Genomic DNA, 26,037 nt, shown 5'->3' on the forward strand with positions numbered 1-26,037 from the left:
GCGGGCGCCGTCACATGGTCTGCCGGTAACGATTCCGGTACAGTTTGAAGAGTTGGCCGCATTGTGGTCGACATTTTCACCAGTTCACTTGATCAGACACTTAACACCTCGCTAACCCACCCTCTCCACTCGCATCCCCGCGGCCCTCCCTGGCCCAGGCCTTCACCAGCTCGCCGTAACTCCACCGACGGACCAACAACGCCCATCTAACCGCTTTTTCTACCAGAAAAACACATCGCGAAGTCCTGCGACTTGAACTATGACACGGTACCGATAACTTCAACACTTTCACGTATATGCTAACGATCTACGAGATGGAAAACGGAAATAGACACGCAAAAAACGATTAGAAAGCTTACGGTGTCCTCTCCTGTCACATAAACACTAATAAAGAATTCGGCGTTAGAACTTTATGGTGCACGCAACGCGCTTCCCATATACCGACCCGGTCCAAAAAAATGTGAGCAGACGCTACGTTCAAAAATGTTCATCCATTTAATAATAAAATTACTAAAGATAATCACTTAACTCCGATAAAAGTCCTCACATTCTTGAATTCACTCTCAAGATGGCGGATTTTACCTACTCGTAAATGGGCACAAGGCTGACACGAAAACATCAACCGGCTCTCTATCAATCCCTTTCTTTTCATATGTTGTGAAACGAGACAGTAATATGTGAACAAGTTCAACGGCGTTTTGATACGTCGAGGATACGTCACACAAAAAAAACTGCCAATAGACATGCGCAAAATTAACGTATTGAGTGAACGCACTGGAACTATACTGGAACGCACCCAGATTTTTTTGCTAGTTTATTTAACACGAATTTCTTAAATCAATTTTATGGTGTCCGATAAGTTAATTAACGATGTTAGAAATGTAATAAAGACTTCAAAATATTGAGCAAAATCAACTAAAAATTCTATGTTACGTTATACTATTGCTCTTGTTTTAAAAACGTTACAATGTTACGGTATTGACATGACAATTTTTGGCATGGCAATACTTGCTGTGGTCCTTTTTCTCGAAGGGCAATATAATAAACGCCATCTTGCTAAAATGGCTGCCTTGTTGTTGGCGACTGTTGGGTGCTTGTTTGGAAACTAATGTTTATTTCTTTCAATTATTATGAGTTCAGTTGGTTGTTTGTGCGAAACATCGTGTAGTTCGTCATTGTGTTAGAATTTGTGATATGTATTAATCTGTATCGGCGCTATAATACGGGAATCCGAAGACAACGTAATAGCTGTTGGTTCGGGCAACGTGAGTTTTTTTTCAATAACGTTAGATTTCTTTGTTTCTGTACAAATAACTCCATACTATCTTGCATTGGTATCTTGTATATGTTTTTTACTTACTAATATTTGTTTTAAGGTCATTGTGCTGTTATTTACATAAGTGACCTTTCTGTAAAATGGCATACAAAAGATTTAGGTGGCTTCTATAGAATGACTAGTAACATCTTAGAGAAGAATAACATGTTTTGATATTTTGCTTAGCTTGCTGACGACAAAGTTATCATTAATGCAATGTTTCATTGAAATAGAGTATCACAAACTATATGTACTGTGCAACCGTCACAATAATAGGTGAATGAACCCTTTAGAAATCCGTAAATAGTCCAAAGGAAACTTCCTTTTTATTTTTGTTATGCCTCGTGTTATTATTCTGTTGCTAACATTTTATTTGGTTGCTATAGGGCGTTCAATGGTTGTGGTATTTTTCTAACAAATATATTTTCATTAAGTTTGACATGCCTTGATGTAGGAACTTAGGAAAGGCATATATCCACAGCTGAAAGGAAGTTAATTTTGACGCCGACCCTCCCATTCACCCCAATTTCTGGATGGGGTAGTTATATTTGTCAGTTTATTTTTAGAATTAATTATTATATCTCTTAAAAATGGGAAGATTGTGATGTTTGATTTTGAGTAATTGTAGAGGCTGCGTTCTTTAAAATCCATGGGTTTTTTCTTGCCCTCTGTGGCTGTCTCTTGTGTGTTTGTATATTACTATGTCTAAACAACAGGCACTTGGTGAAAAACAGATCACCGCACCTCACAGTAAATCTTTTACATATACAACACTAGCCACCCGTTGTTTACAGACCCGGCACAGTGAGCCCCAACAGAAGCCCTGTAGGAGAGCCAAGCCAATGAGTACATCCCGCAAGTAAACAACTATGTCCAAGATGTGGCCGGCGTCGCAGTACACACACTCCAATCTGAACACCCAGAAGACCAATGAGCATCAGAACCAACAGAATCTCAAAACATTGGGGATGACTTCGGCTATTTCTATGGCTGGTAAGTTACAAAGTACTAATTTATGCCCACAACTCTGCCTGCAAAAGTACAAAACATAATGTACAAACTCAATCAATTATTAAGTTTGTAATTGGAGGTTGTTTTTTGAACACAGAGTCACCAACCAAATTTAATTAGGATTTGGTCTATGACTAACAACAAATAAAAGACAGTCAAAACTATTAGATTCCTTACACTATTCCTTGTTTGACTTAATGCCTTTAGGCGACGTTTTTATAATACAGAATGACCAACCAAATTTAATTAGAATTTGGTCTATGACTGACAAAACAAATAAAAGGCAAAACAATTTATTTGAGTTTTACCAAGTTCAATAATAAATTGATTTATTTTTTTAATTTTTTAATTTATGAAATAAGAACAAAAACAGATTTGTACTGACAAATATGTGTCTACTATAATCTATTTGTCCTACTATAATAACATCAAGCAAGCAAACAATAATACAATAGACAGGCCGCATTTGCACCAGATGCATTGAAAATTCTATAATCAATTCACTGAATAAGTATTTTGCTAAAACACTAGCTGTTTACCTGCGGCTTCGCCAATAACTTTTTTGAACCAATTTTGATGAAACAATCTATAAATGTTTGTGAAAGTTTTAAATAAATCGGTTCAGTATTTTGAGAGATAATCATGATCATTCTTACAGATTTTTTTTTACTTTCTATTAAAGTGTCCCTCTATCCATTTCAGTTAAAAATACTAAATGTAGAGATATAATATCTTTTCTGTTTTATTATATGTTAAATAGCACTTAATTAACAAAGGACTTCTAATCATAATTTTTTCTCCCCTGATGGTGCACCCAGGATCGGCTACCAACGAGGGAACTCCCTCCACCCTCAACGGTTCGGACATGGGTTTTTGTCAGGCGTTAAATGCCACTAGATCTCTCTGACGACAATAAAAGCTTGTGGCAAAAATGTAATTTTTGTTGAAAACTTGTTTATACTATATCATTAATTTAATTTCCAGGTCCCAAGCCGATAGACATTGAGAAGACAAACGAACTGAAAGACTCGCTGACACCGTACGGAGTGTTTGAGTCTGAGAATGAGATGCATCACCGCATGGAGGTGCTGGGCCAGTTGCATAGGCTGGTGCGGCAGTGGATCAGGGACGAGTCGCTCAGGAAGAATATGCCGCCCAGCGTGGCCGATACTGTCGGCGGGAATATCTACACTTTTGGATCTTATCGCCTTGGGGTCAGTACTTTTGATAAATTCAAAGAATGTATATAATATAGGCCTTTTCAGACACATTTTCACGTCAAATTTATATAACTAGTTGTTCGCCACGTTTACTTAGACCTCGCGAACACAATATTTTTTTATACAAAATTGTGAATATTTAAAAAACGACTTAACCGATTTTGATGCCCCACAAACTTAAAAATTCTATTGACAGATCCTACATACCTTTTAAATTTCATCAAAATCAGACCTACGGTTCGAAAGTTATCGCGTTACAAACATACAAAAAATTTATTTGTGCCCAAAGTTAATATGTAGATATAGATACTAGATGTTCGCCGCGAACGTAAACCTCGCGAACACAAAAAAAAATATTGTGAATATTTCAATTGGGATCTCATGTCTAATGGAGGTGGCCAAAAACCTCTATCTCTCTTCCTCGCGTGGTCCCTGTTACATGAATATACAACCACATGATTCCATGTTCGTACTCAGGAAAAACATTCTGCCAAATACACGTTTAGCTTTCATCGGTCATAATTTTCCATAAAACAAGTCTCGAACTTACTTTGGGGCCAACTCAGTCTGTGTGATTTTTACTCTTGGAAACTGATGTCTGATGTGTGAGTGGTGGTCCAAACCTCTTCGCTTGTCCCTACGCGTCTTGTCAATGTCTCCTTACCTCAAGGCAGCGTGACAGAGATTGCACTAATGATAAGGTCGTCTATCGTACATCTTTTTAGTTGTCTTAATCGGAAACTAATGAGGGACCCGTTTCTCACGCAAACAAAATTCATTTGGGATTTAACACGCATTTTGCATTTAAAGAAAAAGTTCCATCGAACTTATTGATCTGTCAAAATCAAATCGAAATAGAATTTATCGATTGTGAATTTGCTTAATATCTGCGAAAACAACTGCGAGAAAATTTATGAAATGAAAGACAATATGAACTGAACTAGGTCACAACCCTCATTTAATTCTGTTGGATCCAATTTAAATGCTAATTTGAATTTGGGCCCATCTGGGTAATTATAAAATCTTATTGTATCCTCCATTCTGGTACAAAATTGTTGTGGCCTGGAAGATATTGCTTCTATTGATAAATCCATTATACTAGCTGCGCTCTGAGGCTTCGGCCCGGGGGAATTTCGGTGTCAAAAATACCCATGGGCTTTTCCAGGTTATATTCTACCCGTGTACCAAATTTTATAGCAATCAGTCCAGTAGATTTTGGTGTGATATATCGTCACAAACTTTCGCATTTATAATATTAAGAAAATTTTGGTTTAATTCTTGATTTCGCGGGTTGGTCTCAATATTATTATTATTATTTTAATGTCATAAAAAATACAATTTTGATTGCAGGTTCACCACAGAGGAGCGGACATAGACGCTCTGTGCGTCGCCCCACGCCACATAGAGAGGACAGACTATTTCCAGTCGTTTTACGACCTTTTGAAACAACAGCCGCAGGTAATTAATTGGCCACTCGGCTGGGTAAACAATTAAACGAATGAATGTATTTAAATAATAAAAAACGATAATTAAATGTCACTTTGATCAATTTTATTAATTACGAAATATACTATTTTTTCGGTCTCAATAAAGTGTATAAGAAATGCTTTTTGACTCCAAAATCCGTGAGGTCGCAATACATTATCATACAAGCATATAAAATACTAGATTTTTCCCGCGTAATTTTCCCATAGGAACAGTTATTTTTCCGCGATGAAAGAATATAACCCTATGTCCTTCTCCACACTTCAAACTACATGTATGCAAATTTTCAAGAAGATTGGTTGAGTAGATAGAGCGTGAAGAGGTAACAAACAAACTTACATTTGCATTTATATAATATTAGGATTATTTTTGACATTAGAAAGAGTTGACTGGTTGGAGAATAGTCAGTTGAGTGTTTAACTGTCACAACAATACATTAAAATATATAATATACTAGATGTTGCCCGGGGCTTTGCTCCCGTGGGAATTTTGAGGTAAAATATAGCCTATAACAATCTTGGATAATGTACCTTTCTAATGGTGAAAGAGTTTTTAAAATCGGTTCGGTAGTTTCGGAGATTATCCGCCTCAAACATACAAACTCACAAACGCTACCTTAACAGTATATTACAGAAAAACACAGCATGCACACATTTTTCTTGTACTAGTTGTTGCTCGCAGTTCTGCCCCCGATCACTAGCACACCTACCGTCAACTTTTGCCGTATGAATCAAATGCAACGCAGTTCGAACCTGAAATCACATCGCATACGAAAATCCTACTTGAGCGAAGACGCGGGGTACAACTAGTTTCTCATTTATATTTATATATTATTTTTATCAGGTGCGCGACCTGCGTGCGGTGGAAGATGCTTTTGTGCCGGTCATAAAGATGAATTTTGATGGCATCGAAATTGATTTGCTGTTCGCTAGGCTCGCTCTTAAGGAGATACCAGGTGAGGCGTGAAATCTAAAGAAATAAATAAATAAAATACGGGTTGCACTCCCGGCACTCAACAAAGCACAACGTTAATACGTTGTGTATTTTTGACGTCTTACGAATTTTCGACCGGTGTGCGTAGTGCGAGTTTGCTATTTACATCTTACATCTAGTCTATTCGCAGTGAGACAGCGAACCAATCACATTGCGCCAACCGCACTGTAATGTGATTGGTTCGCTGCGTCTCGCTTCGAATCGATTCGATGATGAGAAGTGAAATGGAAACCCGCACTAACCCCTCAGTTCACGTGTCCTGACGCAAGTTTAACATTTTTTACCCATAGCAAAAAGTGCAACGCCGCTAAAGAATTTTTCACTTCAAAAGGATTTATTGACATAATATGTACTTATACATACATATCTAAGATTATCTAAGACTATTGTATAATCTAAGATGTTGTGGGCAGTAGCTAGTTATCCAATAAGAATATTATTTTATTATTTCATATTGTCTAATATGAAATAATCAAACACAAAAAATCGTAAAAATCCGTTTCCCGTGGGAATTTCAGGAATTTCAGCTTTCTACGCCCAGTAGTTTCGGCTGTACGTTGTCTGTTAGTCACTCAGTAACGGAAGAGTTTTATATACAGGGTTACTTGTATCTGTAACTGGTCCTTCGAAAGCCGTATAAGATACATAGAGACTAACATCTTTTGTTCTATGACTTTTGTCTACACTTATTAAATACAAAAATTTTCCTTTTTTTCAGTTTTAATGTCGTTTCTATAAAACGTTAAGTATATGTTCAATTCCGCTACATAACGCTAATGTACTGTCTCGTGTTGCTTGGCTATTACATAGAGTTAAAATGTGTAGAATCGCAAATAAGGTTGTTTTTTTTTACGAAAAATTAAACCACCGAATCACGAAAAGTCATAGAATAAAAGTAGCTTGTTTTGATGTACCCGAGTAGTCTTTAACGAGGTTTTGCGTTTGATACCAGAATTAACCCTGTATATACTTGTCAAAAAAATATATCTTCCACAGATTCCTTCGACCTGCGGGACGATATGCTACTCAAGAACCTGGATCAGAAATGTGTTCGTTCCCTGAACGGGTGCCGCGTCACGGACGAAATACTACGACTTGTGCCAAATATAGACAACTTTAGGCTGACATTGCGCGCCATCAAGCTGTGGGCCAAACGTGAGTCTTTATTTATTTATTCAGTAGCTTTTGCCCGCGACTTCGCCCGCTTATTTACTGTATTACTAGCTGCGCCCAAGGGCTTCGCACCCGTGGGAATTTCGGGATAAAAAGTACCCTATGTGTTATTCCAGGTTATATTCTACCGGTGTACCTAATTTCATAATAATTCGTCCAGTAGATGTTGCGTGAATGAGTAACAAACATACACACATCCTCACAAACTTTCGCTTTTATAATTTAGTAGGATAGTAGGATTAGCACAAATTACCAGCTTCTGCCCGCGTCTTCTCCCGCATAATTTCTCACAGGAGCAGTTATTTTTTCGGCATGAAAGGCACCCTATATCCTTCTCCATACTTCAAACTATATGTGTGCAAAAGTTTCAAGAAAATCTGCTTAGTAGAAAGAGCTTCAGGAGGTAACAAACTAACTTACTTTCGTCTATATAATATTAGTTAGGATTTCGTTTATTTCGTACGCCCGCTCATTACTTATTATTAATAATATTTCGGGTTCTTAGCAACGTATCGTAACGTATACAAGATTTTAAGTTAGACTGTTTGCTAAGTACACTTGTGAACTGCAATATATTTCATCCAACTTTAGGTTGACCTGCGATTCTGCTGTCTTGATCATATTCTTTCATCTAAGCGTTTTTACGGTTGGTTTCTTCCTTAACCGTAAGAAGTCGGAGCCAAAGTGAAAAAAAAAAGTAATTTTTTCTAAACTTTCATATTTGTAATACCGAAATATGAAGACGAAAACCGCTTCCAAACTAATATTTTTTTACGAAAATGTCATTTTTGACAGAAACTTACTGTCGTCTGCTGTGCTGTGAACCCTCGTCGGGAGACTATACTTTGTCATATTGAAAAATAAAAAATTAATAGGCATTTAATTATTTTCTTAGTTACATATTAAATTTAACATTTTCCCATATATTGCAAGTCAAATAAAATCTTGTAAAAGAACTACTATAATCACATATAAACCCACCCAGGTCACGGCATCTACTCCAACACCCTGGGATACCTGGGTGGCGTGTCGTGGGCGATGCTGGTGGCGCGCACCTGCCAGCTGTACCCCAACGCGTTGCCAGCGACGCTGGTGCACAAGTTCTTCCTCGTGTTCAGCCAGTGGAAGTGGCCTCAGCCGGTGCTGTTGAAGCAACCGGACAACGTCAACCTCGGCTTCCCTGTGTGGGACCCCCGGGTGAGACACTTTAGTGTTACATTTCTCTCCGTGGTGTAATGGTTAAGGCGCGCGCTGTGAACTAAAAGGTCCAAGGTACGAATCCTACTCGTGCCGCATGAGTTATACCAATATGACTCATGTGTAGTATTTTTTATCAACCACCACTTATTTCCGGTGATGGAAAACATTGTGAGGAAACATGCACTCAGTAATAAATAGTGCCAAGAAAGTCGTTGTGTATTTTATTCCATTTAACGACCATCAGCCATGAGGAATATGACTATGAAGTATGAAGTTTCTCTCCACCAGAGGTCAAGGCGTCAACCTACTCCACAGATTAGTTGTTTCAATAATTAATATATATATGTATTATCAGCACTCTGATCACAATCATAACCTGTTTTGAGATACTTTTGACTACCTATGTAGATTATGTACTTTGGTATATTATCAGAAACAACAATAATGGCAAGCCCCTCTGGCTTGATAGGGACCAACACTGTTCAAATGAGTTTCTTTCGGCATTTCTTCTCAGTAGTGGTCGTTCCCAAATTCCAGTAGCTTGTAGCTTGTGAGAAATTACTATTTAATATAAAAATTGACGTGAGAAGTGCCTGTGTGGGTTTAATTATTGAATAAATGATTTGAATTTGACAGATCAGCACATCTACCTAAATAAAAAACAAGCTCCCGGACGAAATCGTTGACAGCGTTGGTATCATTTAAAACGAGTTTGAAACAGTGGCTAATTGAAAGGACCCTGTACAGCATCGAGGAATTCTTACAATTAAAATTTAAAAAGAAATTCGTATTTCTACTCTGACATTTAGTATAGCTACCATTAATTATTGTTTTCTTTCTTTATATAAAAACGTGTATTTTTTATATAATGTAATATTAAGTATGTTCCTTTATTTTAGAGCAATTATATATGTATGACGTGTAAAAAATATTATGAATAAATGAGTATTGAGTATTAAAAACAATTTATTTTCGCCAACAGGTAAACCTCTCGGACAGATTCCATTTGATGCCAATCATCACACCCGCTTACCCCCAACAAAACTCCACCTTCAACGTGTCTGCCTCCACCAGGACTGTCATTTGCGAAGAGTTTAGACTCGGTAAGGTCCCGATATCCTTATAAAACAAAGTCCACTGCCGCGTCTGTCTGTCTCTTCGCGATAAACTCAAAAATTGATGCTTTGATTTTCATGCCGTTTTCATCAATAGATAGTATGTTATGATTGAGGAAGATTTAGGTGTATAATTTATTATGTTTTTGCACATGCGAAGTCGGGTCGGGTATAATTTTATAATAAAGTATAATAGGCATGCTTTTTAACTCCAAAACTGTGACGTCGCTGTCATACAAGCTCTACATAGTAATTTTTTGTCATGGGAAAAAAAAATTGTTTAGTTGAATAGAAACAACTATTTCCACGATTTTATTACATGTATTGATATATATATTTTTCAATTAACAGGTTTAGCGATAACAGACGAGATTATGTTAAGTAAATGCGGCTGGGAGCGATTATTCGAAGCGCCGAATTTCTTCTCTCGCTACAAACACTTCATAGTGCTTCTGGCGTCGTCGGCGAACGGCGACGACCAGCTGCAGTGGTGCGGGCTCATCGAGAGCAAGATACGACATCTTATCAGTGAGTTTATTACCCTTTATAGTGGAGACAATGAGACTTTTTGACGGAAATTTCATTGGACGGAAGTACGGGTTAGAATTTTAATGTGCTCACTGTCGGATCGATTCGCAGTGAGACGCGGCGAACCAATCACATTGCAAATTCAAATTCAAAATAATTTATTCAGAAATTAGACCTTCACAGGCACTTTTTCACGTAAATGTATATCTTAAATAGCAATTTCTCACAAGCTACAAACTACTGGCATTTCGGAACGACCACTTCATAGAAGAAATGCCGAAAGAATCGCATTACACAGTGTTGGTCCCTGTCATGCCAGAAGGGCTTACCATTATTAGTGTTTATTTTTTTTTTTTCTTCTAATAATATATTAAAGTACACAATGTATTTTGCGTTGTTGTCGTTGCGTTGCAATGGCGCACTGTGATTGGTTGGCTGTGCCTCACTGCGAATCCAAGTGATACAAATAAGACAGCGGGCCCAAATGAATAAGTTAATACGTACACACCGTATCCTCATAGCTAATTTCATGTAAAACGGTCGAGTGGATTTTGCGTGATGCATGTGATGGAACGGATAATAAATTCAGAACTGCCAAGTAATCTGTGTTCAATTCTCTGTCGTTTTTTCTTACAAGTCTAATTATATAAACAATGTGGTCACGTCTTATGTTCAACAATAAGTAGCGCGAATATTACAGGAGTTGAAACTATTTTCCCTGGTCCCATAAGTGAATGGGTCTATGTTTAAATTATTTTTTACATCATCCAATGGGACTACATTAAAGAAGGGAAGATTGTTTACATGTCTATGTTTAGCATTTATTTAATACTAGTTGTTGCCCGGACTTCGCTCCTGTGGAATTTTGAGATAAAATATAGCCTATAGCAATCTTGGATAAAGTCTTGGATAAAATACAAACTCACATTTACCTCTTTATAATAATAGTATAGATGTCGGTTTTATTATTGTTTGAATAATTTCTATAAGTGAAGATGTACTTGTAAATGGCTATTGGTTACTATTTTAGCTTTTTAACCCCCGACGCAAAAAGAGTTTTATTTTAGTTTGAGTAGTGAGTTTTTTTTTTAGTTTTAATTTTATCCCAAATGTTCTTATGTTGCGCCATGTTTCATGAAAATCTGTTCAACCGTTCAAAAGTTGTAGTGAAAACATACCAATAACAAATAAACTTGTTATTGTTACATTATCTCAATCAATTAATTTAAGAGCTTTGTTCTTGTCGGTGGAGCATTTTCCATCTACTTCTGTCCTCAGCCATGGATTTCACTTCCCTATACGACACGAGCTCTGCCTTCTCTTTTATTATTACATTATCTGTTTAGCCGAGAATCTTCCAATCAAATAAACAAATAAACAAGTTAGGACACATAAGAAAAAGCGAAATGTACAGAATTTGACAATACTATTCACTTCATTTTTATTGTAATGTGTAAGCACAGTTGTGCAAAGCAGTGTTAACAATTGTTATTTACTAGAGGACTGTCCCGGCTTCGCTCGGGTAAAACCATAATATAAAAAGAAGCCTATGTCACACCAGAAGGTTTCGTCTATCTCTGTGCCAAATTTCATCAAAATCGGCCCAGTAGTTTTTGAGTTTATTTATTGCAAACAAAAATACAAATCTTTTCTCTTTATAATATTATAGTATTGATTTACAGACACGCTGGAGCGCAATCAACACATAACTATAGCGCACGTGAATCCGGAATGCTACAGTTCTGTTCCGCTCAATACTAACAACGGTCAACCTCTTGCCTTGCCACCAGGTGAGATTAAAAAAAGTAAAAAAAAAAACTTATGTACTCCGGGAGTTCCGGCAGAAGTGAAAACTTGAATATTATCGTTGTGCACTTTTGACGTCTTACGAATTTTAGATCAGAGTCACGTGTCCTGACGCGGGTTAAACATTTTCTACCCATCACAAAAAGCGCATAACGCCGCTAAAGAAGTTTTCACTTCAAAAAATATTTTCCTCAACAATCGTACAGACAAAAGCACACCAAGTTACCTTGCATTAACCTCTATGGCGCGGTAACAGCGGCGAGTTTGCAATGAATTTGGGTAGGTTCATGTGCTGTTGACTGTACATATGAGAAAACAAATTTTTGTGATGTATAAGTAATGTTATAATGAACTAGCTTCGCCCTAGGTTTTCGTTCCCGTGGGAATTTCGGGATAAAAAGTACCCTATGTAGTTATTCCAGGTTATATTCCAGCAGTGTTGGTACACTGCTGGAATATAACCTGGATGTCATGAAATTTGGTAATTTCATGACATCCGTCCAGTAGATTTTGCGTGAAAGAGTTAACAAACTTACATACACACATTCGCACAAACTTTCGCATTATTAATAGGATAAGGATAGGAATGCCTGGAGGAAGTTAGGGGAGGCTTTTGTCCAGCGGTGGGACTTAAATAGCTAGGGAAAAAAATAATGTTACCATCATTTAAGCGGGCGAAGCCGCGGGTAAACAGCTAGTGTCTAAATAAATGTTCTATTATTCGGTACCTACGCCATTTCAGGAGCACCGGTTCCAACCGACCCTGCGCCAGTCCTTGAGAAAAATGAAAACGTAAGCATAAAAAAACCCCCTATATTCTTCCTTTTATAAAATCTCACATTATTGTTAGCAATAATACATTCGGTATCGCTAACACTAATGTGAGATTTTATTATGAATGTATGCTAGTAGTGGCATGCACAGCACGCTAGTGATTTATATGGTTAACCAGTCTGTTTTATCTAAATTTAAATTAAAAAATAATTTTCATATTTTTTATCAATTTGTCTAGTATCTAGTTATAAAAAAACTTGAGTTGATTTTATATTAAAAAAATAAAATAATTTCCTATTTTTTTTTCTAATTTATCTAAATCTGGGATTTTTTATTATCTGTGAGTTCTGTGACATGACAGGTAGACATTATTTTTTATAATAATGTAATTTATTTGAAATCTACAGGGCGATATAATCCCAAACCACTGCTCAATGTGGTTCATAGGCCTCGTCTTCGAGAAGACCAACGTGAATGTGGACCTGACGTACGATATTTTGTCGTTCACTAAAGCCGTGCATTACCAGGCCGACCACACCAATATGCTGAGGGAGGGCATGACTATCGAGGTGAGAATGTTGGGAATAACGGGAAACGGGAATTATAGGTTGGGATGTATAATTTACACTATAATGTTGCACGAAGAGATGAATTGCTAAATAGTGGGAATTCATTGGGAATTCATGTTTATTTGCACCAACATGTTGTATGGGGTCTTAAAAGTTCATGTAACAATAATGGGAATTGTGTGAATTTAGAAAATACACGTTTTTATGAAAATAAAAACAAAATTAGAGGTACATAACGGCATTGATTTTGTGTATCTATTCCAACTATCTATATTTGTCCCCCAGGCCCGCCACGTCCGCCGCAAGCAGCTGCACCAATATCTCTCTCCCTCTCTGCTGAAGCGAGAGAGGACGTCGTCGTCGTCGAAACGGAAGCCGGAGCCGTGCGGAGCGCCCGCGCCCAGCAAGAAGACCAAACGGGTGTCCGAGAGTAGCGTGAGTTGTGTAGGATATCAGGCTTTATTTATATAGGTCTTGAATGTTACTGTTGGGAATTATGGGAAATGTGGGAAAAGTAGGAAGGTTGTGTAGGATATATGAATTTATTTACCTAGGTCATAAATTTCTTTAGCCAGTTTCAATATAATGTTTGGCAATTTGAGTATATCGAGAAATGTGGGACAAACGGCTAAAATGTAGTGTTTGTTGTTTTGCAAATTTTGGAAAATATGGGGAAAACAGAAATGTTTGTGTAGGATATCTAGCTTTTTCTTTCACTTCGTGCTAAGTATATAGTTAATATATGTATATATACATATGTAATTAGATGTCATTAGTAACAAATTTCGTAACAATCTGTCGAGCAGTTAAGCAAGAAATATTTAAAGATTTAGAAAATCATATTCCATCTGTAAACACTTTTCTTTCAGGCGGATGAAGTAAGCCTCCTATCCTACAACGATGACTCGAACTCGTCAAACATGTACGAGGTCCAGCTCCAGAACGGGACGCACACAGACAAGCAGACAGAGAAGCCGGAGCCGTCCAGCTCTATAGCTGTCTCGTAGCAGTACGAGACGTGGAGACAACGGTTCATATACGGGACCGGCAAGCGAAAATTGTGAACTTGTTTTAGTGATACAACAGTGAATTGTTTGTGACTATGTGAAGTGTTAAAGTGTAGGGAAAGGTGCCAGGTATTTGCTCGGTGAGTATCTTGGATTTTACGCTGGTGTTATATTGTTAGAGACTGAATTATTAAGTGTAGACGAATGTGGCAGGTTTCGGTGAGTATCGTAGATTTTATCGCAAACTTGTTATGAAATTCAGAACAGATTAGCTATATCTAAACTGTCTGACACTTAACTCTTTCGCCAGGCACGAATTAAGTAATATTTTTGTCTTTATATAAAGAGAGTAAACTATGAATGTGGTTGGCGAATTACTTAATATTTGGTCATAAATATACAAAGACTAAGAAAATTATGAATGCATAGCCACATGAGATAGAACTATTACTGCAGGTGGCGGCCCGTGTAAAAGCCCGCATACAATGAGGGACAAAAGATATTAGCGTTCTGTCTAGTTTCTCGTTATGTGATTTCAAAACGCGTTTCTTGTTCTTGTGAGCAAAATCAAAATGTAAAGAGGTCTATAATTTCCTCTGTATATCTGACTAGTGACTGTACTATGCGTAAAAAGTTATTAAGCTGATAGTGCGTTTATAGATCTATTTGATCTACTTTCTAAATCTTATATTCCACAGAGCTATAGGCGAAGAATACGCCGAATGGACTCGAGTTCGATATATATTGCTGGTTATTCCTTGCGTTGATACATAGCTCACATTAACTGCCAGCAGTGTATTGTATCTGAGTTTTGCTATTTGTAGCAAGCCATAAGGCATGGGAGTATGTTGCAGTCATGCCAAATGGAATGAGAATTCATTGATATTATAAAAGGGATTTAAGAGGAAGTTTGTTACGCCACACGAACTATATAACATAGGTATAACTTCACCGTCATAGTTATACCTTTCAGTGCACAAGAAAGAGATGTTGGGCTACAGATGAAAGGGATGGCAATACGTGAACTTTGGATGAAAAAGTTAAGAGGAGTATTGGCTACCTATGGACATATTTAACGGAAAGCCGATCTGCTTTCATCCTGCTTCTCATTTTTTTTATAACTGCATCCCTTTCTGTGTCGGTCGATAGTTTCCAAGTTGGATTGTCTGTTACAAGTTTAACAGAATTATGACTTAAGGAAAAGCCAAAGGAAGATAAATAGAAAGTATGAACGAAAAACGCGATACCATCTACAGTAAGGGCATGCACGAAAAATGTTGTTATTGTTATAATAACCATTTTGCATATACTAACGATTTAAACAAGGGCAAATAATAACCCCAGCCTTAACTTTACTAAAATAAGATTCATTTTCAAGTGATACTCATTGATACTCAATTAAGAGATAGATAGCCTAAGATGTCTTTAATTAGAAATAATTCATCTTAATTTCCATGCAGAATTTGAATGAATCTGATTTTAATAAAGTTAAGGTTGGTCTTTTTTGCGTTTTTTTTTCTTAATTGTATTTTTCTGCTTAGTCCTGTAATCTGTTGGGGATATATAATTCTTGTTCGTAAGCAAATAGTTTACTGTAACAATTTAACAATAATTTTTGTGCATAGTTATCAGTGTATAACTGTCGTTTTGGTTGGGTTAGTAGACACTCTAATTTTGCTATGATCTCGACTCTTTCGCGTCGTAACTGTAAAGACCGCTTTGAGAAGAAATATAACACAAAGTTTGACTAAATATATTCTATACTGATGTCAAATTGTTTGTGTTATATGTTGCAGAAAAATCAACAGATATACTATAGACAAATTTACTTGTCGAAAGCATTGCTAAAGACAGATTTACAGATATTCTTGACAATTAAGAACAACAATTACATAGTAATCGATTTTTCTGTGACTCTAGGCAATTTGATTAAAGAAATTTGATAATGGAATACCAACCTAATAGGTAAGTATCTAATTAGAACAGTCAAAGTTCAAATAGTCAGCTATTTGACAAAAAATACATAGTCAAGGTACTTGGAAGTAATTGTATTTGGTCATCTAAAATAATTTATATGCAATATGATTATTATGAGGGAAAATTTGTTGAGTAGAATACCCCCCCCCCCCCCCCCCCTAATAAGTGGTTATATCACAGAAATTACTGAATTTTGATTACTACTATTATTCTATCATTGTTTCACTGCTTACAGTAAAATGTTTATAGTTTCGTGAAAAATATCACCTGCGTGTTGCTTTTTGTTATGATGTTTTGACCCTATCTTCTTTCTTTATAATATTTAATAATTAACATGAAGAGACAAAACATTGCCTGAACAGGATTTTTACGAATAGGGGGGTTAAAAAATCTAGCTATATTTATTAGAAAGGATTAAAAAATATATCTGTATATCCATAACCTAAATACTAATTATCCATAACAAAAATAAGCAATATCTGACAAAAAAAATAGATATTTTTCTAATTTAAATATTTAATTCTTATTGTTTTTTAGGTTAACGATTTGGACAATCGTACAGACCTACGTAAGTCGATGTATAGCTATAGTGTGATGCATTTCGATATATGAAAATTATAAAAAAAATATATGTGAATATTATATTGTAATGATTGGTTTAGTTACAACCCGACGTGCATTCGGGGTACTATTGGGATAGCTGATTCTGTTTTTTGTAATGTGTGTTTAAATTAATACCGGCTTCACACTATCGCCAAACTCGGGACAGATGTCGACGCGTGATGCATGAACATTGCGTAATTTGTATGAGTGCTTTTATATACTGCTAAAAAAATCAGCAATGTATACAGAGGCCGCCAAAGATCGGCGAAATTTTACTCTAGTTTAGTGTGGAGTCGGCATAATGTACAGAGGTCGTAGTGCGACTTTGCTATTCGATATCAACCGCCGTGCGTTTTCGAAACGAGATGCAGCGAACCAATCACAATATATTATTGTGATGTGACAACAACTACAACATAATGTGATTGGTTAGCCGCGTCTTACTTCGATATCTAATGAAAAAGTCGCCTCAAATAATGTGATATTAAATATGTCCGATTTGCTAGGTTTCAGTGAAGTCAGTTTAACAAAACCAGAGAGTTTTTTTTTCGAAAAGTATTCTCTACTCGTAAAGATTATCAAATTGGCAGAGAAATAAGAATCACAATAAACAAAATAAAACTAAGTAAAATATAAATAACATCGCAATGCATGTGATATTGGGCGTACATACGTGTTTTTGGCTGTGTCTTTTATCTACTTTCGATGCGCCAAAAGCTTTTTGACCTCACATCATATGTAAGAACATATGATGTGGGGTCAAAAAGCTTTGCTGGTTGAAAGTCCTTAAACAATATTTCCATACGTTATTTGGTTCGTCATTTTTAATGCAATCAATATTTATTTACCGGAGCCTCCTTAATTAAAAAAAAAATTAAAACCTGAGAAATCAAATAATGCACTAATAAAATCTGTCTCTTCTGATTGTTTATAATAATATAATGCAAATAATAATAATATAATGCAAACAGTTATTAATTAATATGTTCGTAACTATCGTAATGAATATCAGATTTCAGCCAGTTTATTTTTTACCCAAGCCTCCTTAAAATATGTAAATGACTGAAGCCTAATATTTCGCTAAAGTCCATTTCTGAGTTAGAAGGAATAATAAACAATAAATACCCTGAATAAATATTTCTCTATCATTTATACACAGCAAATCTTGAAGTATCATCAGATTTTTAATCTAGCTCAGAAAAGGTCTTTAAAAAAAACGTTGTCACAGATGAAATCAATCCATTTGTTATGTGCGATTTGATTTTTATGCGATCTTTTATGTAGTTCTAAAACATGTACGTCTGTATTGATTTAGCCTTTGATTGAGATATTCCATATTACTGTACCGTTTTCAATGAAATATAGTGGTGACTTAAATAAAATTTTCTTCGACTTGTAAAAATCAAGGTGTAGTCTTGAGAGTCATCAGGGGTATTCGGGACTAAAAAATCCGGATGGCTACCATAGATCGATAAAAATATAGAAATTAAAGCATACCTACCCAAACTAGGTTAGGTTTGCGACCCACATTAGGTTGAAATGGTTGCATTTGTTTTAATTGCGGCCTTAATGTATATTTTTCTAACATTTTAACCGTAAGTCCACTGGACTTAACTTTTTAATAATATCACGAATTACTATATGTTACGAGAATATTAAGAACAGAATCAGCAGTCCCATTTGGTTTATACGGATAGTTTAAGTTTGTTAAGCGCTACATACAAACGTATGCACCCGTGTTTGCTTGCAGGTCGCTGTCGCCGGGGCATGTAAGTTGAATATTTTTAGTAAGAGCTGACTGAAAGAGAATGTATGAGACATTCTCAATTTACACGTCAAAATTTGTATCAATATTATGTTTTATTCTTCTATTAGGTGACTGACAGACAACACAGACGAAACTAATATTTCCGGTACCGGGTGTAGGGAATGTCGAAGGATTTTCCGGAAATTTCGAAGAACAGGAAAAAAATTAATTACACCCGTGTTTTAAGTCTTGAGCAAAAATTTGTTTTAGAATAATTTTATATTTATTTGATTTACGATAGTAGACTTGATTAGTACCACCGAAATAAATCAGTAGTTTTTGATATATTTTGTATTATCTTCGAGTGTTGAAAACTTGAGTGTGATCAACTAAAACATAAAAATAATTTCTGAAACTATTCTTGTTGTTAATCAAGGGTCCTGTCTCTTTCTCATCAGCTTTTACTATACACCTACTAATCACATTTGCAAGAAATATTATTTTAATATTTCACCCAATAACGAAAGCGTTCAACGAAGTTACACAAAATGCCAAATATACCGGTATATTGGTATAATCTGCAATCGCGAACATATTCGAAGTCAATATTATACAAAGACGTCTTCAAATTATTCTGATGTTATAACGTAAATTTTAATTTACATTCGATATTGGAGCGAAATTGCAATAAAGAACCTTATCGCGCAGTATATTAGAGTCCCATTATTAGATCGTCGGCGTCTCTGCTTCAAATTGCTTCTGATTATTCCCGCGCATTCAGCTAATATTAACAGCAACCGAGTAAGAATTTTACAAAGAACATAACGGCACATTTTTTTATTTATTTAAGGGGATATTTTGAAAAAGCGTGACATATATGTTTTAAATCGCGCACCCCCCGTATAACCCATATAATAATAATTTTAACGCCATTTGTGTACTTTTTTAGGTCGATATCTTTTTTTATGATACATAGTATAAATAAATGTAAGGTGCTATCAATTTCCAAAATACATTTTAAATAATATACCCAATGATTTTACGATGATTTTTACACTCGCAAAAATATTTGTGTAAAACATAGATAAAATAAACGAAACCACTACGAAAATACTTATATTTAAATTATTGAGTAACATTTAGTTTAGATTTTATAATATCAGCTTTCACATACCATACTATTATGTATATATATTATAATAAATAGCCATTGTAAATAGCATTGATTTCTATTATTTTAATGATATTTCTTGCAAATGATAAAAACAGGTACAAAGTGGAGGACATGTCGTGTAGTAATTGTTTAGTGTTTTGTTTTTACCTCATTGTACGCGTTCACTTAATTAAATCGCAAGAAGTCTAGGTTTAAAAAATGAAAACAGATGAATAAATAAATGCTTTTATATTAATTTCACATTATAAATATTCTTTTTATACAATCAATAGTTAAAATTCTCACTTTTTCATTTTATATCAATATTTCCTAAATTATTTGTATAGATAATTTAAAAATAGGTACTTAAATCTTAGCTTCGAGCGAGCACTTTATGTGAACCTAGATAAACATAATAATTCCGCGTTTTAATCGAGAAATATAAACATTATCGTGTTAGTAACAATTGCAATGTCGATTGTTTATTGTATTTTTAATACTTTTATATGAGATTGATGTTTCCATAAAGTTTTATTTATTGCTCTGTCCGAAAACAGTTTTAGCGGCGCATTTTTTCATATATTGAGAACCGATTGATGTTAACAGTGGTGCAAATTGTGACACGGCAGTAGTGGAACAAAATTACAGTTCATTAATGTAATGAAACTTACAAAATGAAATCAATACCTCTAGTAACAGCAGACATTTTTTTTCCGACTTTCCATAATATTTAAAATCTATGACGTCGTGTGATAAATACTGACTTTTGGACTGTAATCGTGGGCTAGGCTACATTTAATAGGATGAAAACATCAAAACGTGTATCGTTAAACTGTATTTACGGATTTATTCGTGTTGTTTTGTTATCGGATTTAGGCAAATACGGTTTAAATTTAATTTACATCTAAATACCAACAGGAAAAGAGATTTCTTCTACTTTCAAAATTATTTTCTCAGCGGTAAATGGATATTTTTTTTCTAAGCATGTGTGCGTACACGATTTTCTTAGATGTTTAGATTTAAACAATGATTCCACCTAGTTATAAGACTCAAATGTATCTTCAGGACACTCGTACATTGTAAGTTGTATATAACGATAGCCAATTGATTATATATAAAATATATATCTCGAAAAAATATTTAAAATTGAACAAAAAAAGCGGAATAAATGTACATACAAAAAGGAATTTGTTTTTCATTTCAATATCTTTGTCAAACTTCCTGAAATATTATTATATATGGTTCTACACATTTTGTTAATAAAACACTTTATTTCAAAAAATACTGTTAATATAATTACAGACTAGTCTCACATAATTTCATATACACTGTACAATGATTCTTATACAATAAGTCTTATTTCATCTATATCTCCAAATCTCCAAAAAAAATTGAGAATTTTGTTGTTTATACCTGTAAAAGGGAACTGCATTAATATAATGATCAATTTAGCAAAATTATCATATTTCCTTCTTGAATTGTTTATAAAACATTTTGTAGGTTACAATGTTTAATGCTTAGAATTTCTTGGAAGTGATAAAAATAATAATAATTATTATGTAATTAAAATAAATATTATCTAGCAAATAAAACAGCACACACACAAGTTGTATTACTTTTTTTAATCATCTTCCAAACTGTTTTGGACATTTAGATACCCCGGACTCGATTTTATTCATTAAATTAGTATTTTTTTTAAATTATGAGTGTGTGAAAGTTTCCACGGGTTCGCTAACCTCAAACTCGTGTTCCCCCGAGGCTTGTAGCTCCAAGATCTGGTTCTGTATGTCGACGCTGAGCTCCTGGATGGGCACGGGCTGCGTGGGCCACATCGCGCGCTGGTGGCGGCTCGACCGGTTGCGACGCTTGTGGGCTTTTAGGTGCACCTGGGCCGAAGGGGGAATGAAAAGTTTTTTATGTTATTTTGTCACAAAAAAATGACACTTTTGTTGTGACAAAAATGACGTTTTTGTAAAAAAAATAACGATCTGTTACTCTTTCACACAAAATCTAAAATTTTGCATACATGTAGTTCGAAGTACGGAGAAGAACATAGGTACCTTTCAAAAATCGAAAAATAATCTAATAATCTTGGAAAAATAACTGCTCCCGTGGGAATTCTCGCGGGCGAAGCCTCTCGTGTTGCTTGACTATTACATAGAGTTAACATGTGTAGAATCGCAAAGTAGATTGTATTGTTTTTTATATTAAAAAAAAAAGTTGTAGAAGAAAAGTTGCTTGTTTTGATGTACCCAAGTATTATAAATATAATAAATATATTAGGACCAATCACACAGATTGAGCTAGCCACGAAGTAAGTTTCTAGACTTGTGTTATGGGATATTAACTCAATGATACTATATTTTATCTACTGTCCAAGACCCGGGCCAATCAGAAAAAGATCATTTTCCATCATGACCCGACCGGGGATCTAACACGGGACCGCTTTACCACTGCGCCACCGAGGTCGTCAATATATAATGATGTCGTAAGCGAAAGTTTGAAAAGTAGAAAGAGTATAACCTTCTTGATGTGCGTGTTGACCATAGAGCGGAGATGGAAGAGCGCGGGGCAGAGCGGGCAGCGGCGCGCGGGCGCCGAGTGCGCGCACACGCTGTGCTGCTTGCGCCGGTTCTCCGACACGAACCCGCGACCGCACTCCTGTGTTTGCGTTACACTTCTCACCGTCGATTCGATTCGCGTTGAGACGCAGCGAACCAATCACATTGCGCCATTGTGACGCGACGACAACCACAATGCAATGCGATTGGTTCGCTGCGTAAAAAAGCTTGTAAAAAAACGTGATATATAAATAAAATTGATTAATGTAACCCCCCTGTCGCATCTGTCTGATTTTTGTACGATTTTCACCAATAAATAGTGTGATTCCAGAGTTTAGGTATAAAATTTATTATGGATTTTATCCGAGCGAGCAAAGCCGAGACAGGCTGCTAGTGTATATATATAAATGAGAAACGCGTTCACAATTTTGGTCACTTTTTATAGAGCGTTTGTCGCAGGACGCGACTAAGGGACAGTTTTTAGCAGCGAACAAGCAAAAATAATCACGAGAGGGTTGACATCGCACAAATATTAAATTCACAGTCGCATCTTCAACATTTTAAGGCCAATTTGTCACACTGACGTCGGGCTTCACGGCGTCACAGCCGAGGCAAGTGAATTACTCACTTCGCAGGTATAAGGTCGTTCGTTTGTGTGCAGTCTCTTATGCCACACTAGCGCCCTCTCCCCCAAGAAGTTTCTGCCGCAAGTCTCACAGGTGAACCTCTTCACGTTTGCCTGTTCATCTGTTTTGACTGGGTTAAGTTGTCTGCAATAGTTATAGGATAATAAGCTATTTTAGCACATAATTATGAAATTGTCAGAGTGACAAACTACTTTTGTATCATGATTATAATATACGATTACTGTCAATCGTTGTTACAAGTAATCTAATTCATACTAATAAAATGAAAAGATTTGTATTTAGGTTTATTTTAAATTATTTGTTTGTAATTAATAAACTCAAAAACTACTGGACCGATTTTGATTAATTTTAGCACAGAGATAGACGAAACGTTCGAAGTAACATAGGCTACTTTTAAAATTATGATTTTACCCGAGCGAAGTCAGGACGTGATGCTTTACACTTTCAGGTGAAAAATCCACTATCCAGCTTAACACATGGGCCTTGACTTTTGAGTCTCGTGACTCTTGGCTCTGTCTGTCCCGAAAAAGTTATTGAAGTTATTAAGAAAAAGATAAACTTAACCAGATAATGTTGCTAGTGAAAAAATAATATGAAAACAATCATGCGTTCATTGAAAAATCATTTGATTGATGTAAACAGATTACATTAATCATGGTTACTTTACTAAATGTAGATCGTTAATCTGATTACTTTTCGCATATCTCCGGGCGCAGCTAGAATTGTACATATAACAAAACAATAACTCAATAATACTCACTTCAACGCTTTTCCATTCAAATACTTCTCATGTTTCTCTATATGTTTATCAAAACTGATCTTTCCCTTGTACATCCTACCACAATAATAACAGGTATAATTCTTATAATGCTTCTTGTCACTGTGCTCCTGCAATTCTTCTTCGCTATTAGTTATTTCTCCACACACCTTACAAACATAATTCGCATCTGTATTCATTTTAGATTCGTGCCATTTAATATGGGCAATCATAGTTTCTCGTTTGTGGAATATGGTGTCGCAGAGTTCACATTGGTGTACGTTTGTGTGGGTTTTCAGGTGTTGGCGGAACTCAAATTCATCTTCCATAAGAGCTTGACATATCTGTAACATATGTTATAGAAAGATTATCATATATTGCTGCATAGCATTTTTATTTGAGAGTGGCTTGTGAACACTGTGGTGTTACTCCGTTCAAGTTCCTCTGTGATTATAATGTGAAGTAGCTGTGAGATTATGGCTATCTGTGTGATGAGATGAGATGTTAAGGATATTGTAATTGCTACATTACCATGGATAGTAGATGTAACTGTTGTGATCTAGAGTTACGTGCGGGGTGGAGTACAGAACCATGGCGTGGATATAGGCAAAGTTGGATGGGCAACAGTGCCGATAGGGAGTGTCTGTCCGACATATGTGGTCGTCCAAATCAAAAGGGGCCTTATGGCGCTCGGCACTTACGCCATTATACGCCGTTGTTTTGTATGCAAACAACAGCATAATAATCCGATTTGATTTGGACGACCACATATGTAGAATTTCAAGTCTCGACTGGAGTAGATACAACATGACAAAGTTACATTTAAAGTATATTTAGAACTAGCTGATTATCCGTAACTTCATCAGTGTAGAATAGTTGCTACTGACAGCATAATTAATCTTTTGTGATTAACATCATGCCCATGCCAGATTACTTGCCTTTGGTCATCTTTTCAACATAATTTTCATACAAATATTCACACCCATTATAGTATTTTGGGGGTTGAAGTTGGCCATGAAAGTGGAACAGACCGACAGACTTTCCTATTTATATTATTGGTATGGATATGAGAATATACAAACCTTGCATGCATACAAAACTATTCCATGCTCTGTTCTCATATGCTCCTTTAATTTGGCAACAAATCTATACTTGATTGGACATCGGCTACATTGTTTAAACAGCATTGGTTCTCGCTTCTTCCTCATTTTCTTCTCTGTGGTAACCACATTAGGTTTCTTATTCTCCATATTAATCTGGACAAGACTACCGTCCAAAAGAGGTTTGTAAAATGTCTGCAACCCATTTTCGCTCTTAATGATAACTATGGTATCTTCTTCTTCTTGTTTCTCCTTTTTAACAACACCTTTAGGGACATTCGCTTCTGAATTAACCTGTTTCAAAACTCCGTCTAAATTATAATCAAAATCGGGTGTTGACGGAGTGAATTCCGGTAATGATATACATAAACTATCTAGGGCTATAGAGTCGGGTAATACAACGGAGTTAGCATAGCTCTCAATCTCATTAACATAAAAACCAAAAATTTCATTGCTACGCTTTGTTTTTAAGCAAAAACTGTACGCATTTGAGGCATTTCTGAAGCATTCCAGACATACAAAATATTTGTCTGTTTCTTCAAACTGGAAATAGAAAAATTATTATGTATAAGTAGTGTAGTTAGAGCATATTCATCTCATTATCTAATAGGCCTCTCCCAAAGACATATTAAAGTCAGAAATATAGCGGGGTTAATTTCGAGTAGGGAAACATGAAGTTTCAATCAAAAATAGATTGGTATGTTTCCCTTCTCAAAAGCCAACCCAATACTAACCGTAATGCCACATAATTCTTCTAGCACATCAGCAATACAATAATCTTGATCCTCTTTGCTTATTTTAGTGAATATACTCTCTCGAAGTTCAGCAAGAGGTTGAAAACAAATCCTACACAAATTCTCTTCAAGATCTCCATTTAGAAGGTGGTTTATAACCAATTTCAGGTCTAAGATGCTAGTCATGTTTCTGAAATTTGTTGGCCGCTCCTGTTACAGAAAATTATTATTTATTTAAACATTTTCCCAAGTTTCTAAATTAATACAAACCCAAAACACAGTGTTTTCGATTTACCACTCAAAATAAAGATGCGTTCTTCTTTCCAAACAAAAGTGCAAGAACTTTGATACGATTTGGCAGCGATCCATTCAAAAATATTACGACGCCATTGTTGTAATTTGGTAAGTGGTCGACAACGTCGACGTAATTCGACTTGGATAGTTTGATTGAAACCAATTATTCTGAAATTATTTTGCCTACAGTAAACAAGTTAAAACAATATATGTTAATACATTATATATTTGTTACAAAATAAATTGAAAAATGTACTTGCGACAGATT

General features: G+C 35.6%; 2 protein-coding genes across 3 annotated transcripts; one reads left to right on the forward strand and one right to left on the reverse strand.

Annotated features, from left to right (window-relative positions):
• Positions 1-1,050: 1,050 nt before the first annotated feature.
• hrg (hiiragi) lies at positions 1,051-20,863 on the forward strand. 2 transcript variants are annotated; one of them, XM_053764566.2, is made up of 14 exons: positions 1,051-1,265; positions 2,110-2,308; positions 3,311-3,540; positions 4,897-5,004; positions 5,875-5,986; positions 7,021-7,179; positions 8,183-8,394; positions 9,380-9,500; positions 9,864-10,040; positions 11,723-11,830; positions 12,589-12,638; positions 13,028-13,189; positions 13,475-13,633; positions 14,059-20,863. In XM_053764566.2, the coding sequence occupies exons 2-14, from the start codon at positions 2,185-2,187 to the stop codon at positions 14,194-14,196; spliced, it is 1,860 nt and encodes a 619-aa protein (XP_053620541.1). In that variant the 5' UTR covers positions 1,051-1,265; positions 2,110-2,184; the 3' UTR covers positions 14,197-20,863. The 2 variants fall into 2 exon arrangements, with proteins under 2 accessions (XP_053620541.1, XP_053620542.1); XM_053764567.2 differs by having other exon boundaries at positions 13,475-13,624; positions 14,059-15,399.
• Positions 18,141-25,927, reverse strand: LOC128681030 (zinc finger protein 2-like). The gene is made up of 8 exons (XM_053764568.2): positions 25,771-25,927; positions 25,476-25,685; positions 24,724-25,284; positions 23,645-23,985; positions 22,866-23,007; positions 22,200-22,337; positions 21,413-21,562; positions 18,141-21,089 (listed from the first exon to the last, which is right to left on the reverse strand). Exons 2-8 carry the CDS (start codon positions 25,659-25,661, stop codon positions 21,084-21,086), a joined length of 1,524 nt encoding a protein of 507 aa, XP_053620543.1. The 5' UTR covers positions 25,662-25,685; positions 25,771-25,927; the 3' UTR covers positions 18,141-21,083.
• Positions 25,928-26,037: the final 110 nt, after the last annotated feature.

Source organism: Plodia interpunctella, chromosome 26, assembly GCF_027563975.2.
Source record: "Plodia interpunctella isolate USDA-ARS_2022_Savannah chromosome 26, ilPloInte3.2, whole genome shotgun sequence".
NCBI classification, from domain to species: domain Eukaryota; kingdom Metazoa; phylum Arthropoda; class Insecta; order Lepidoptera; family Pyralidae; genus Plodia; species Plodia interpunctella.

Bases quoted from the DNA above. Each gene is read 5' to 3' on its own strand.
- hrg (XM_053764566.2), top strand. From the start codon at position 2,185: ATGTCCAAGATGTGGCCGGCGTCGCAGTACACACACTCCAATCTGAAC. The intron at 12,639-13,027 runs GTAAGCATAAAA...TGAAATCTACAG, and splicing joins TCCTTGAGAAAAATGAAAAC to GGCGATATAATCCCAAACCA. The intron at 13,190-13,474 runs GTGAGAATGTTG...TTTGTCCCCCAG, and splicing joins GGGAGGGCATGACTATCGAG to GCCCGCCACGTCCGCCGCAA.
- LOC128681030 (XM_053764568.2), bottom strand. From the start codon at position 25,661: ATGACTAGCATCTTAGACCTGAAATTGGTTATAAACCACCTTCTAAAT. The intron at 22,338-22,865 runs GTGAGTAATTCA...ACGCAAACACAG, and splicing joins AACGACCTTATACCTGCGAA to GAGTGCGGTCGCGGGTTCGT. The intron at 21,563-22,199 runs GTTATACTCTTT...CCTTCGGCCCAG, and splicing joins TCAACACGCACATCAAGAAG to GTGCACCTAAAAGCCCACAA.